We start from the raw sequence: 16,113 nt of genomic DNA on the forward strand, positions 1-16,113 counted from the left end.
GTTGTTGATTTACTTCTGTGTTCTGGGTCGTTGTCCTGTTGCATCACCCAACTTCTGTTGAGCTTCAATTGGCGGACAGATAGCCTAACATTCTCCTGGGAATTCATTTTTTCATTGACGATAGCAAGCTGTCCAGGCCCTGAGGCAGCAAAGCAGTCTCAAACCATGATGCTCCCTCCACCATACTTTACAGTTGGGATGAGGTTTTGATGTTGGTGTGCTGTGACTTTTTTTGTGTGTTCCTTCCAAACAACTCAACTGTAGTTTCATCTGTCCACAGAATATTTTGCCAGTAGCGCTGTGGAACATCCAGGTGCACTTTTTTTTCAGACATGCAGCAATGTTTTTTTTGGACAGCAGTGGCTTCTTCCGTGGCGTCCTCCCATGAACACCATTCTTGTTTAGTGTTTTACATATCGTAGACTCGTCAACATAGATGTTAGCATGTTTCAGAGATTTCTGTAAGTCTTTAGCTGACACTCTAGGATTCTTCTTAATCTCATTGAGCATTCTGCGCTGTGCTCTTGCTGTTATCTTTGCAGGACGGCCACTCCTAGGGAGAGTAGCAACAGTGCTCAACTTTCTCCATTTATAGACAATTTGTCTTAACTGATGAACATCAAGGCTTTTAGAGATACTTTTGTAACCCTTTCCAGCTTTATGCAAGTCAACAATTCTTCATCTTAGGTCTTCTGAGATCTCTTTTGTTCGAGGCATGGTTCACATCATGCAATGCTTCTTGTGAATAGCAAACTCAAATGTTGTGAGTGTTTTTTATAGGGCAAGGCAGCTCGAACCAACATCTCCAATCTCATCTCGTTGATTGGACTCCAGGTTAGCTGACTCCTGACTCTAATAGCTTTTGGAGAAGTCATTAGCCTAGGGGTTAACATACGTTTTCCAACCTACACTGGGAATGTTTAAATGATGTATTCAATATAGACCAGAAAAATACAATAATTTGTGTTTTATTAGTTTAAGCACACTGCTTTTCAAGATGGCAGCCGAAAAGTTTGGCGTGTTGGCAGCGTTTTTTATCCACACTTTTATATTAACGTGTATCGATACTGGCCCCTTTTGTACATCAAGTCGATGCCCTTTTGACACAGTATGCGGTTTTAATCAGAAGATGAGGTTCGAAGACCAGATTGGCACTAAGCATTTTGGCCATTTTGGCCTCCAAAAGGGCAATTATGGTCAAGGGAAAACGCCAAATAGATGGTGGAAACCTAATAATTACCCTATGCCTGTTGCTGTCTGGAGATGTCCATCAGTGCCCCGTCCCGTTTTCTAGCGATAAATCCATTCGCTATAATTTAGAGGGTCAGAAGGGAAAAAGCAACGACCATCTCCTTCAAATGCGAGTGCGAATCCTGGACTGCACAGAGTCAACACTCATCTAAAGTGAACAATTCCAGCTGACAGTTCCAACGGAGGGGGAGAACTTAACTCTAGAAAATGTAATCTCAATGTTAGAGGTCTTCTTCCTAAGATTGAGGAAATTCGCCTACTCTCTAGTAACTGTAAGGTGGGAGAGGTTTGCTTTACCGAAACATCGTTGGATAAAAAAACGCTGAAATTGAAGTTGAAAATTATGTAGTAATTAGAAGAGACTGCAATCACGCAGGCAGGGGAGTTTGTATTTATGTAAAATCAGATATTCGGTTCAACTATAGATCAGATTTAAACCATGATGAGATTGAAGCTGTGTGGTGGGACATTTTATTACTGAAATGTAAAGCTATTATAGTTGGAACCTATTATAGACCACCAGACCAGTACAAGTTTGATGAATTGTTGGAGGAGACTTGTTCCAACTGTACAGACTTAAATCAGAGGTTATTGTTACTGGTGATTTTAATACAGATATGCTCAAAAAGGCCATGCTACTTTTAAAGCTCTTAATAATTGTTGTAATCTATTTGCTTTATACCAGCTGATTAATGAGCCCAAAAGGGTCTGTCCTTCTACCCAAACCCTCATTGACCTTGTGTTGGGTGTCGGATAGATCAAGGATATCAAACAGTGGGGTTGTAAACTATGGGCTCAGTGATCATTCCATCATTTTCTGTAGTAGGAAGGTTCAGAAAACAGTTTTTAATTATCATAACTTAATAAAAATTAGGGCTATGATGAATTATAGTGCAGATATTTTTGTTAATTGTCTGAGCAAATTAGACTGGTCTGCTGTATTGAAATGCAAAAAGGTGGAGAAATCCTGGGGCAATTTTAAATAATTGTTTTTACATGCTGTAGATAAGCAGGCTCCAGTAAAACAGGTTAGAATTAAGCAAAGAACAGAACCATGGATAAATTATAACATTTTAAAGGCAATTAAGCGTAGAAATGAACACTTTCTGGAGTTTAGGAAATCCAGGGCAGATTATATATTTATAGACTATAAGAAATTAAGAAATGAGGTCAACAGGATGATACAGAAGGCCAAGAAATTATATTTTAATGACAAAATAGTTGAAAATAGGAACAATCCGAGTAAATTATGGAAGTGTCTGAAGCTGTTAGGTTACAGTAACAGATTAAAGACCAAAGCTCTCAATCTTAGCTTGGACATTGGAGGAAAGGTTACATCAGACATCAGACAAGACCATGGTTGCAGACAGTCTGAATAGCTATTTTACAACTAAAGCTAATACATTAGTTAGCAAGTTACCTTGTCAATCAGGTTGCTATGGGGAGAGTCATGTCCAGCAGTTTTACTCACAGCAGGGGATTCAAGTAACTGATTTTTCATTTGAAAAGGTGTCTGAGTCAACTGTGCTAGAGAGGCTGAAAGAACTTGACCTTTCCAAAGCAACTGGCCTTGACAACATTCCTGACAGATCTCTAAAGGATGCTGCGGTAATTATCACCCCCTGTGTAACTCACATTGTGAATCTGTCTATTGAACTAGGCTGTTTTCCCAGTGAACTAAAACTTGCAAGGGTCATTTCTTTATATAAAAAGGGAATAAGTTAGATCATGGAAACTATCTTCCTGTCTCAATCCTGTGTGCTTTATCGAAGGTCATGGAAAAGATTATGTTCAAGCAGATTGACAGTTATGTTTCCTTACATAACCTATTCTATGAACTCCAATCTGGCTTCAGGAAATCCCATTCCACTGACACCTGTCTACTATTTCTGGCTGATCACATAAGGAAGTAGATGGAGGGAGATTTTCAGGTATGGTTATGTTAGATCTCCAAAAGGCGTTCGATACAGTGGATCATGACATTCTGTTAATCAAACAAGGGCCATGGGCTTTAACAACTTAGCAGTAAAATGGTTCAGCTCTTACCTGCAAGGAAGAAAACAGATGGTGGATGTGGATGGGACCCTGTCTAAACCCAAAATCTTGAACTGTGGGGTACCCCAAGGGAGTGTGCTGGGTCCACTTTTATTTCTATTGTATATAAATGATCTGAAATCTCCCTGTACATGTGACCTTTTACTATATGCGGATGATTCTGCACTGTTGGTTTCCCACAAAGACAAAAATGTGGTTGAGAAAGCCCTCAGTGCTGAACTTCTGAATGTCAGTAAATGGCTGTATGACAATAAGCTGTCACTTCACCTTGGAAAAACAGAGTCCATCTTGTTCGGGTCCAAAGTGAAACTGAGGAAATCCCCAGATTTTAAGGTGGTAGTAGGTGACATAGTAGTCACAGCAAAATAATATGTTTAGTATCTTGGATGTGTGCTAGATAACCATCTGACAGGGGAGAGCATGGCACAAAATGTTATCGCCAAAGTGAACCATAAAATTAGGTTCCTGGCTAGGACCTCCAAATATCTCGATAAGAATGCAATGGGGACATTGGTAGGAGCTCTTGTTCAGTGCCACTTTGACTATGCATGCTCTTCCTGGTACAATAGTGCCCCCCAGATATTAAAAAATAAATTGCAGACATCTCAGAACAAATTAGTCAGGATTATTCTTAAACTTCCAGCACTTACGCATCTTGACTATTCCCACTTTGAAAGGCTTAGATGGCTTAAAGAGGAGGAGAGAGTCGCTCAGATAAAATTGTGTCTTGTACATAAGATTGTCCACAGTATGGTCCCCAGATACTTGTGTAACTACTTTAACTTAGTAAGGGATAACCATAACTACTCAACTAGGAGGTGTCAGAGCTGCTAGGAGTACTGGGTGGAGGAGTCAAGCGCAGAGAGCAGGGTTTCAAGAAAGTGGATTTATTTTCCAATTGACAGGGAAAACGATCATGCCCTAAACACACGGGCGCATGAAAAGACGAGTCCAAAAACACCGGACTAAACTGTCCTGAGAAAATAAATATCCACATCACAATCCAACACCAAATAACAGATAAACAAGCCCGCACAAAAGCCAGCGGGCTACCTGCCCTTAAATAGCCTACCCACCAAACTAAACTCAAAACAGGTGCACCCAATCAGCCCAAACTAACAGAAACAAAAAGAAAAGAATCGATGGCAGCTAGTAGGCCGGTGACGGCGACCGCCGAGCGCCGCCCGAACAGGAAGAGGCACCATCCTCGGCGGGATTCGTGACAGGAGGAGTGAAACTGACGTTGTTCCTTTTAGATTTAAAAGTGGTATGGGGAAAGAAACGTTTTTATACTCAGCTGCCATTCTTTGGAATAATCTTCCAAAGAATTTGAAACTTATAACCTCTATAGGTAGTTTAAAGTTCTCACTGAAAAAATTGCTAAATAGTAGCATGTCTCAAAAGTAAGTGGTAAGATTAAAGTAGGTGGCAGAGAGGGAAATGCCCAGGATAGCATATGGTCTGCCTTTTTGGTGCCTGTGGTTTATTAAATTGTGATTGTCTTGTTTGTTTGTTTGTTTGTTTGTTTGTTTGTTTGTTTGTTTGTTTGTTTGTTTGTTTGTTTGTTTGTTTGTTTGTGTGTGTGTGTGTGTGTGTGTGTGTGTGTGTGTGTGTGTGTGTGTGTGTGTGTGTGTGTGTGTGTGTGTGTGTGTGTGTGTACATATATATGTACACTACCGTTTGGGGTCACTTAGAAAAGTCCTTGTTTTTGAAAGAACATTTAAAAAAATTGTCCATTAAAATAACATCAAATTGATCAGAAATACAGTGTAGACATTGTTAATGTTGTAAATGACTATTGTAGCTGGAAACGTCTGATTTTTAATGGAATATCTACATAGGCCTACAGAGGCCCATTAACAGCAACCATTACTAAGCTTTGTGCGTATGGAACATTTCTGGGATCTGTTATTTCAGCTCATGAAACATGTGACACACACTTTACATGTTGTGTTTATATTTTTGTTCAGTGTAAATAGTATATCCCACACATTTATTGTATTGTAATATATGTTTTCCCATATAAGCATGAAGGAAAGGTATGTGGGCAGCTTTGGAAGAGAAGAGAGACTGAATTTATTGTTAGGCTAATAACCTTTCTATCCATCTTCTCCCATTCATACAGGAATTAAAAGGGCAATACTGACAGAGACAAGAGCTTGCCGTCCATGTTGATTCCTACATGCCAAAGCAAGACTCTGTCTATTGGACTTTAAGTGCATCAAAATTGATTGAACAATATCCCAAGCCCTAGATGTCACCGAAAAGCACCCCATTATTGAAATCTTGGCTCAGAGTAATTTTGATGCTTAATTGCATTCCACCCATGCTGAGGATTCACCTACTAGTAAGCCTCAGAAGGGAAATGATGCATGTTGCCTGGGAAACAATCAAGCTAAGACTAAAAGTAAATATATCACTGTGCTTCTCTGACATACTTAGACTTAACTGAGCCTCCCCTTCTACTCTCTGATTTGACTGGGGGACCATAATTCAGATCAATCTTTCTGAGGACAAAAATGTTAAAAAGGTATACTGATTGAGTATGCCCTTGGTCAAAAACTATGGAGAACAACATTTCAAGTATGTTCAGGGCCTACCTCATTTACGTTTTCAAAGGCATTGATGATATCGTAGGGCAGGCAGGACAGCAGGTCAATGACGAACCAGGTCTTCAGGTAGTTCATTCGAATCAGCTTTGGGTCCGAAATGACCTCTCCACCAGGCCCAACGAAGGTGGTGTGGAAGTTGAGCACAATGTCCACAAGGAAGATGACATCTACCACGCTGTCCAGCACGAGCCAGGCCAAATTGTTCTGCTTGGTCTTGAAAGAGACATTGTAGGGCACCATGATGGCTGTGTAGAAGGTGAGGATGAGGATGACCCAGTCCCAGGTGGTCTTAAAGGTGCAGTAATGGAGGATGATGTGGGGTGGCGTCTTGGGCGCCTCCTGCTTGTACTGGGGGAGAATGTCCGAGCCCAGCTGGAGAGCCTGAGGTCCACATAGAAAAGAGGAAGACTGTTAAAGTAACCCTTTATATTACATTACTGTTTCAGATGCTATTTACCTGATATCTACTTGCAGTGCCTATAATAAGTATTCACCTTCGTTGTGTTACAAAGTGGAATTGAAATTGATTTAATTTGGATTTTCTTTGTCATTGATCTGCATAGACAAATACTCCATAATGTGAAAGTGAAAAGTACATTCTATAAATGTTTACAAATTAAAATGAAATAGAAATAACTTAAATGTATTGGTTGTAAAATTATTTACCCCTTTGTTATGGCAAGCCTAAATTAGTTCATGAGAAAAAAATTGGCTTAACAAATCACATAATAAGTTGCAGGGGTCAACATGATTTTTGAAAGATTTCCCCATACATACAACCTCTGTAAGGTTCCTCAGTCGAGTAGGGAATTTCAAGCATGGAGTAAACTACTGTCACGACTCCCGCCGAAGTTGGTTCCTCTCCTTGTTCGGGCGGTGTTACATGTTACATGTTACATGTTGTGTATTTAACCCTCTGTTCCCCCACAGGTCCTTGTCCGGAATTGTTTACTGTAAGTGCTTGTGCAAGTTATTTCTGGTGTGCGACGGGTTTTGTACCCATCGTATTTATTGTTCTGTTTACGGTGATTTTTATTATTAAACTGCGCCGTTGTAATACAGTTTTTGCTCTCCTGCGCCTGACTTCTCTGCCGCCAGTACGCACCCCTTACAACTACAAAGACCAGGGAACTTTTCCAATGCCTCATAATGAAGAACAGTGATTGGTTAATGGGCAAAAGTAGCAAATCAGACACTGAATATAAAAATGGGGTAATTATATTATTTTATGCTAATACCATTGCTCTGTGAAAGAGATTTTGTTTAACAGGTAATAATTTTTTTCTCAAAGGTACACCCCTGTTTTCAATACCTTTCAATACCTCACCTGGCGAGGATAACGACACTGAGCCTTTTTCTAAAATGTTTTATGAGATTGGAGAACAAATTGGGAGTGATTTTACACCATTCCACCATACAGAATCTTTCCAGATCCTTGATATCCTTTGTCTGCGCTTATGGACTGCCCTCTTACAATGTTCAAGTCCGGAGACTGACATGGCCATTGCAAAATGTTGATTTTGTGGTCATTTAACAATTTATTTGTGGATTTTGATGTGTGTCTTGCTGAACATTAGGACAATGTTTTACAGCTTTGTCATTCTATTTTTTTTTTATCATCTTATTAAATGATTGTCAGAGATTATTACAGACACCTGTGATAATCTGAAGGACCTAAAATGGCCACTAGATGTCTTGTGATAGATTACATAAAATCCTTGAAATATACCAACATTTTGGCAGTTTACTGGTAAACTTTGAAAGTTTCCAGTAATATACCTTTCCTTTGCGACCATACCCAGGACCCAGTGGAAGAAAAATAGCCCCATAACATCAAAGATCCAAGACCATATTTTACTGTAGGTGTGGATTTCTTTTCTGCTTATGCATCCTTATTTTGATGCAGAACCCACCACTGGTGTGGGTGGCCAAAGAGCTCTATTTCCATGTAATCTGACCATAGCACCGGTTCCAATCCAATTGTCAATGCCATTCTGCTAATTCCAGGCATTTACATTTGTTGGATGATATGAAAATAGAGCTCTTTGGCCACGCACATCAGTGCGTCCAAAGAAAGATGCATATGCAGAGAAGAACCCCATACTTACTATAAAATATGGTGGTGGATCTTTGATGTAATGGGGCTATTTTGCTTCCACTGATTCAGGGGCTCACGTTAGGGTCAGCGGCATCATGAACTTTATGCACTACCAGGTCATTTTAGTCAAAAACCTGATTGCCTCTGCCAGGAGGCCGAAACTTACTTCCTTTGAGGGTATTTTCATACATATCTATTTTACCACTTAGACATAAAATCACTTTATAAATCTACTTTATAGTGTATAAAAATGGTCTAAATGTTCGTTTTGGTCCCATATCGCTTGCACCCAATGACTACATCGAGCTTGCAACTCTACAAACTCGTTGGGTGCATTTGCAGTTTGTTTTGGGTATATTTGTAGTTTGTTTTAGGTGTATTTTGGGACATTAGTAACTAAAAGGTGATTTTGAGTAATTTTCTTTCTAAATGAACAGAGAAGATGTATCTGAACAAATTCATCCTGATGCTGCCATGATTAAGAAAATGTAAGAATGGATCATGCATGATGATGAGTATGAAAGGCTATAACATATGCTAACCTCTCACCATTACCAATAACAGGAAAGGTTAGCATTTTGGGGAGTATCATCGTTGTGCCTCTGACTTTCTCACTCATCATTATTCATGATTGTTCTCAGAAACATGAGTATTCAGAAACATCTTCTAATCTCACTTACAAAAAAAGTGACTCCAAAATGACAACTGACATCATTCACTACTATTGGGCAAGACATGACCCAAACACACCCAAAACAAACTGTGAATGCATCTAATGTATTTGTAGAGTCACAACCTTGATATAGTTATTGTGTGAAATTATATGATAATTTGGCCAAATACTTATGACTCCTTCTGCCGGGGGGACTAGGTACATCAAGGGATTTTATGTCTAAATCGTCAAACAGACACGTATGAAAATACCCTCAAATGAAAGGTAACATTCTGAACTGTCGAAAATGCTGTAGTACAGAGCCAACATTTTTAAATGTATCTTGACTGTCCAAATACATATGGTCAGGACTGTATTATTCTTTTCCAGTGAGATGCTCACCTCAGCCAGTCTGGAGTGTTTGTGGCTGACCTCGTTGACTTGGTTTATGGGCGTCAGCTGCTGCATGTTGCTGCGGCTGTTGCTGGTCAGTGCCCGCGTCAGCCGGGCAAACTTGTTCCATCCTGCCAGAGATGAGCAGAAGTCCATTGAGCAAAATCACCATAAAAAAATTATATTCTCTGACCGCCATTGTCTTAATCTTTCACTGCCTCATATTGAGTCTGCTTCTATCATATATTTACTTACATCAGAGAGGCCATTAGTAAACTTAAACTGTAGGTCTCCTCTTATGGACAAAAACTTCCCGGAAGACCACAGGACACATTTGTGGGCACAATCTGCAGTTACACTGGTCTCAGAATATAGGGTCTCCCAGCTTCTATAAAGGATATATAGCTAATGGCATACCACCATTTGGTGTATTGCATGGACAAAAGCGAGAAAGCCTCATTTTCACCACCTGAGGCAATCTAATTCAGATATGATGTGTGTACCAAAGGGGTGTACTACAAAGTGAGTTAGAGGATATAGTTGTCTAATTTGGTCAACTATGAGTTCAACTCGGGATAACCGTTGACACGAAAGTAGCTCACCTTTAAGCAAGGTACATTTCCATGGCAACTAATCCTTAAGAACTAACACTAACCTGCTCTGGGGCAGGCTGACTCAGGGCTAACTCCACTTATCCTGAATTAAGTGTTTGAGCCGCGAGTTGAGGACCAAGGAAATCAGATTCCCTCCCTCGCAATGATTGCGAGGGAGGGACTGAATAAATAGTCGACTGAATAAATAGTTTTTTTGTGTAAAAAATAAATAATATTAAAATACATGCATACATTACACATTTAGAAATGACCGGATGCATTTGAAACTTCATGCACAGGAAAACTTTATGACTTAATACAGTTATTTTATCAATAGGAGTGGGAAAAAAGGTGCACCAATGCACACGAAAGATGGCATTAACAATAAGTAATAAAAGAAACCGGGCACCTCTAATAGCCTATTACACACCATAGCCTGCTGAATTTGGAAGATCATTTTTCTTTTAATGTTGATTTGGCAAATGTGGCACTCACTCACCAATGGATTGGTGTTCAGCTTGCTGGGCTTATCCACGTGTGACATGCGAGCACAGTTACAAGCCTGGCTGGAGTTAACGGCAGGTGGAGGATCAATATCCACCTTCGTAACATGGATGAAGCCTGAGCTGGAATGTGAAGCTAACTGAAGTTGGCTAGCTTTATAAAATCCTGAGTAGATCTAGCTGGCATCGTAGTGTACCACTCTGCTCTCCGTCTATAACCTTACATGTCCCTGTCAACAAGCTACAAACATAACCAGCGCTCTTTTCTTCTGGAGCTTTTAGGAAGATTGTAATGCCCTGAGGGACCTAATAAGAGTACAACATCTCTTTTTGACTTCAAACTGAATGGCAGCATTATGGTGTGAGACATGAGAACCCAGCTGAGCGTCTCGTTTGATGCAATCCCTATCATACATTATTTAACAGCCAAAAGTTTTCTTTTTAACCACTCTCCCACAGCTTTGGGAGGCTGATGGCTTTGGCCTTTGGAGTTTTGGAAAAGAGAGACGCGCAGAATGCATAGTTACAAGTCCAGATTTCTCTCAAATGATCGTTGACTGCTTCTACGCACACCAATGGTAGGTTTCGCAGATAACATCTGGTTGGCTTGGATGAATAAAAAAGATAATGTTAAAGTTCCATTGAAGTCATTTTGGTGAATGTAAACCGATAACAACAAGAACATATGACATCACTAAGCCAAGTCCCTTGTGGACTTTTTTTCTCTGCCCATCACCCCGACAATGCAGAGAAAAGCAAGCAGAGAAATACTGAAGCACAGACACATTAAATCATTCAAGGGTTAAGGGGGTGAACTCAACCATGTTCAATGATTGGTGGGGCGGATTAAAATAGTTTGCTGGCCTGTCTCAGCCCTTTCAGTTCAGCACGCAAATAAAGTGTGAGCCATATGGGAGGGCAAAAAAAGTAACTTATTCAGGCCAACATCTCTAATGCTAACTGTTTGTTCTGTATACTGTGTGTATCACACAGCAGTGTGCTTGCAAGGAATTAAAGCCCCACTACTTGGTTAGCTATAAAGCTGAGGGATGGCTTCATTTATGCATTTATAATGTAGATATGCCCCAGGAAGTCCCCATCCGCAGGCTGTTTAGAAACAATGCAGTAAATGTTGGGTTATGATGGGCCTAGACAGCTCATGAGACATTCTTCAAGATACAATGGTTATAATATTCATTTAAATGATAAAAACTGCTGTCAAATATCACAGTGGGTCTTTAAACAAATGAAAATTCCAGTTACTTAACATTCAGTCATCCTGACAGTTGGTGTACGCTATTTCTCAACATAATTAACAGAATGAGGTCCAGTTGGCTGTTAAATGAATGAGCATTCCTTTTGTGATGGACATAAGCAGTTGCATCTGTCACTCCATCAAATATGAAGTGAGTTGTCCTTGCCATCTGCTTGCCATTACATACTTAGTCACACTGCTGCACATGATCCCCAGGGATGTGTCGGTGTGGACCCAGGGGGAGACGCACACATCCATCTATTCAGACAAACAACATCTGGGCCAATAAGTACAGTGTGTGGCCATGTCACATGTAGCTACAGTATGCCATGTAAACTAAATATGCTTATGTGAATGTTTCCAGAACATTTCATTAGATTGTCAGCAAAGGTGTAAGAACATTGCCAAAAAGTATCAGTATTAACATCAAATCTGTCCAGTTTTACACATCATCAAACAATGTTTTAGGGTGCTCAGAACATTCCTTTGATGGTGCAAGAATGTTCACAAAAAGCTACTTTGTTGTTCTTCAAAAGTTCCCAAAACATTCAAACAGACTATCGCATATCCTTTGACCGTGATGAAGCCAAATATGTTTTCCTTTTGCTTGGGCCAAGAGGGTAAAAGGTTGCCTCAGCAAGAGGCTGTCTACCTGGCCCAGAAGAAATATAAAAGTGTGTTTAAGATGAGGAACTGAAGATGTCTACAATGTTTAAGATGGTCTAAACCTCAAACCACAAGGCAAATTAGAAACGTATCTTTGTCTTTTAAATCACCAGTTGGTTTCGCTCAAATGAAACACCTTACATATTTTGATCAAAGCTCTCTGTTGATAGACAAACTACACAGTTTAATGTTGCTGCTAGCAAGAGAGACCAACAAGAGAGAGGAAGGTGGGTGAAGGAAGAGATCTCACACTGTACATAAATCACTTATACCAGAGGAGAGCCCTGTCACTCAGTCTTCCATTCTCTAGAAAGAACCATGGCCAGACATAAGAAGACAGCTTATCTGTCTTGCAACACTCCTCTGCTGCTGAAGTTTGTGGCCTCAATTGCATAACATGTGATCTCCAAGAAGCCCTCTGCTATCAACTTTGTAGTGATTAGTTAAAAACATCTGTGGGTTGTAAGATGCCAGGACATCCCTTCCCTTATCAAAATAAGGGCAACGTGCAAAGCCTTACAGCATAACTAACGACACCTCTCACCCAATCCATGACCAACGCAAACTTCAGACCCGGATACAAAGCCCCACTTTACAGAACCGCCAGAACACAAAAAAATAAAACATCCAAGCAACCATCAGCCTACTGAACAAGGGACAACAGCATGTTCTATTAGTTGACAGGTAACAAACTCTTAAAGGATGTGCGAGTCGTATACACATCCCAAATCCTCAAACAGGTCCTGGGCCAATAATAGATTCTTTGAATACATAAAGAAAGCCCACACACAGTATGCCCCAGCTGCTTGGATGTCATCCACAACATACTAGACAACTTTACGGCTGCAATAGCCTTCATTAGGTCACGTAGGAACAGAATATACTTTGTTCAGGCTTTTTACTTAATTGATATTAGGTATCTCACCCTTGGTGGATTCGTCCTCAATAGGCTGCTTGAAGACAGTTATGTCTTTGAAGGTACACAGGAACAGAACCACCTTGTCGTTCTCATTCCTGATGGGAGCCACCTGCATGTACAGCCATATGGGTGTCCCTGCAGGGTAAAAGAGGAGAAGGGAACCAAGGAAGGAGTGTAAAAGGCTACATAATAGGAAAATATGTGGTATCATTAGGTCATCTCTGGTACTTCTTTCTATTTAAACACAAATGGTAACTACAGATGTAGGCTCTTAATTTGAGCCAGTTTACTACAGCAGGAATATAAACCTGCAGCAACAGAAAATTATTATGTGGATTATAATTAATGGACATTTTTGTCGTGGTTCATACATATTTCATAAGGGGAAATCAATTCTGAAATTTCTAAGTGGAAATTACAAACTTCAGAAGCTTTTTAAAACCTAAAATACACTACAAGTTTAAAATGTCCTGCATTGCACAAAAGTTTTCCTGCAACAGGGTGATCAAATTAAGATCCTACATCTGTACCTGGTACTAAATGGAGACTATTGGGACTTATTTCCATAGATCCCAATGAATACCAAAGAAACAAACAAGTGTTTTGTTCATAAACTCAGTAAAAAAAGAAAGGTCCCTTTTTCAGGACCCTGTCTTTCAAAGATAATTCGTAAAAATCCAAATAACTTCACAGATCTTCATTGTAAAGGGTTTAAACACTGTTTCCCATGCTTGTTCAATGAACCATAAACAACTAATGAACATGCACCTGTGGAACGGTTATTAAGACAATAACAGCTTACAGACGGTAGACAATTAAGGGCACAGTTATGAAAACTTAGGACACTAAAGAGACCTTTCTACTGACTCTGAAAAACACTGAAAGAAAGATGCCCAGGGTCCCTACTCATCTGCGTGAACATGCCTTAGGCATGCTGCAAGGAGGCATGAGGACTGCAGATGTGGCCAGGGCAATAAATTGCAATGTCCGTACTGTGAGACGCCTAAGACAGCGCTACAGGGAGACAGGACGGACAGCTGATCGTCCTCGCAGTGGCAGACCATGTGTAACAACACCTGCACACGAACATCACACCTGCGGGACAGGTACAAGATGGCAACAACAACTGCCCGAGTTACACCAGGAACGCACAATCCCTCCATCAGTGCTCAGACTGCCCGCAATAGGCTGAGAGAGGCTGGACTGAGGGCTTGTAGGCCTGTTGTAAGGCAGGTTCTCACCAGACATCACCAGCAACAAAGTCGCCTATGGGCACAAACCCACCATCGCTGGACCAGGCAGGACTGGCTAAAAGTGCTCTTCACTGACGTGTTGTGGTTTTGTCTCACCAGGGGTGATGGTCGGAATCGCGTTTATCGTCAAAGGAATGAGCGCTACACCGAGGCCTGTACTCTGGAGCGGGATCGATTTGGAGGTGGAGGGTCCGTCATGGTCTGGGGCGGTGTGTCACAGCATCATCGGACTGAGCTTGTTGTCATTGCAGGCAATCTCAATGCTGTGCGTTACATGGAAGACATCCTCCTCCCTCATGTGGTACCCTTCCTGCAGGCTCATCCTGACATGACCCTCCAGCATAACAATGACACCAGCCATACTGCTCGTTCTGTGCGTGATTTCCTGCAAGACAGGAATGTCAGTGTTCTGCCATGGCCAGCGAAGAGCCCGGATCTCAATCCCATTGAGCACGTCTGGGACCTGTTGGATCGGAAGGTGAGGGCTAGGGCCATTCCCCCCAGAAATGTCTGGGAACTTGCAAGTGCCTTGGTGGAAGAGTGGGGTAACATCTCACAGCAAGAACTGGCAAATCTGGTGCAGTCCATGAGGAGGAGATGCACTGCAGTACTTAATGCAGCTGGTGGCCACACCAGATACTGACTGTTACTTTTGATTTTGACCCCCCTTTGTTCAAGGACACATTATTCCATTTCTGTTTGTCACATGTCTGTGGAACTATTTCAGTTTATGTCTCAATTGTTGAATCTTGTTATGTTCATACAAATATTTACACATGTTAAGTTTGCTGAAAATAAACGCAGTTGACAGTGAGAGGACATTTCTTTTTTTGCTGAGTTTATATTGTGCAATTACAATTTTACCAAGTTAATATCTGATTATTTCTATGTCATAGAATAGATTGCTACCAATTTTGTATCCCTTTACTTCTACATATATACATACATACCATTGATACTTAGGAATATTGCAGGTGGAATTGTTGCATAAAGCACCTTTAAGTATATAAAGTGTATTATAATAATATAATGTCAGTGAGAATAGAATACTGTAGAATAACGTGATTTCCCCAGAGGGAACTTCAGTAATAAAACGTTTCTAAAAACAGTAGCCACTTTAACCCCATCCTTACAGGGGTAAACCCCTATGCTAAATTGACAATGTTAGCTAGTGACATCTTTATACTCACTGTTCTTCTTATAGAGCAGCACTTCAAAGCAATGTGATTCATAGTTATCAAAGGTCTGCCTGACTTCATCTATTGTGTTCTTGTCTGTCAGGTCCCCATACATGAAACTGCGGGAGCCAAAGAAGGAGAGGGTCAAAAAGGCGTGGTAGGTAGGGTTAGTTTGAAAGACAGATGGGGAAAACAAAGAGAGAGGGTTAGTCGTGCAAACCTGTGTGGCATGAACATTCACACAACAGACACCATTTTATCACTCACTGAACTGTAATTTTGCTCATGGGATCGTGATGACATTGACTGTCAAATCCTATTGATACAGTGCTTGTGTTGAACAAAAGAGAGGCCCGAGTAAACAAGAGGGAGCTGACAACATGATAACCTCCCAACCCTGGTGAACTGTGGATGAACATGGAACATTGATGCAACATCAGAGTGATTACCATTTTAAAAGCTGTGTTTTGAGTGTTTTTGCAGCATTTCCTAAATGTTGGCAGTTGTATCACTCTATATCATGATTAAATATTTCATATTTTGATTGCAACATTAAATTCAAATTCTAAACATCCTATGGTAAGCCTAAATCAGAATATTTTCTCCATGTAAACTATTGCCATTGTACCCCTGATCAAACCCTAACCTGCTCTGCGGATGACCCTTTGCTGCTCCCTGCCTGTGG

General features: G+C 40.6%; 1 protein-coding gene across 1 annotated transcript in view; it reads right to left on the reverse strand.

The window, feature by feature from the left end:
- Positions 1-16,113, reverse strand: part of kcnh5a (potassium voltage-gated channel, subfamily H (eag-related), member 5a) — a 122,375-nt gene that overhangs the window by 68,995 nt on the left and 37,267 nt on the right. The window contains exons 3-6 of the mRNA XM_038968738.1: positions 15,441-15,547; positions 13,004-13,132; positions 9,071-9,192; positions 5,907-6,299 (exon numbers count right to left, since the gene is read on the reverse strand). Coding sequence (XP_038824666.1) covers positions 5,907-6,299; positions 9,071-9,192; positions 13,004-13,132; positions 15,441-15,547 — 751 coding nt within the window. The remainder of the gene's footprint in view (positions 1-5,906; positions 6,300-9,070; positions 9,193-13,003; positions 13,133-15,440; positions 15,548-16,113) is intronic.

This window comes from Salvelinus namaycush, chromosome 29, assembly GCF_016432855.1.
Source record: "Salvelinus namaycush isolate Seneca chromosome 29, SaNama_1.0, whole genome shotgun sequence".
Taxonomy (NCBI): Eukaryota; Metazoa; Chordata; class Actinopteri; order Salmoniformes; family Salmonidae; genus Salvelinus; species Salvelinus namaycush.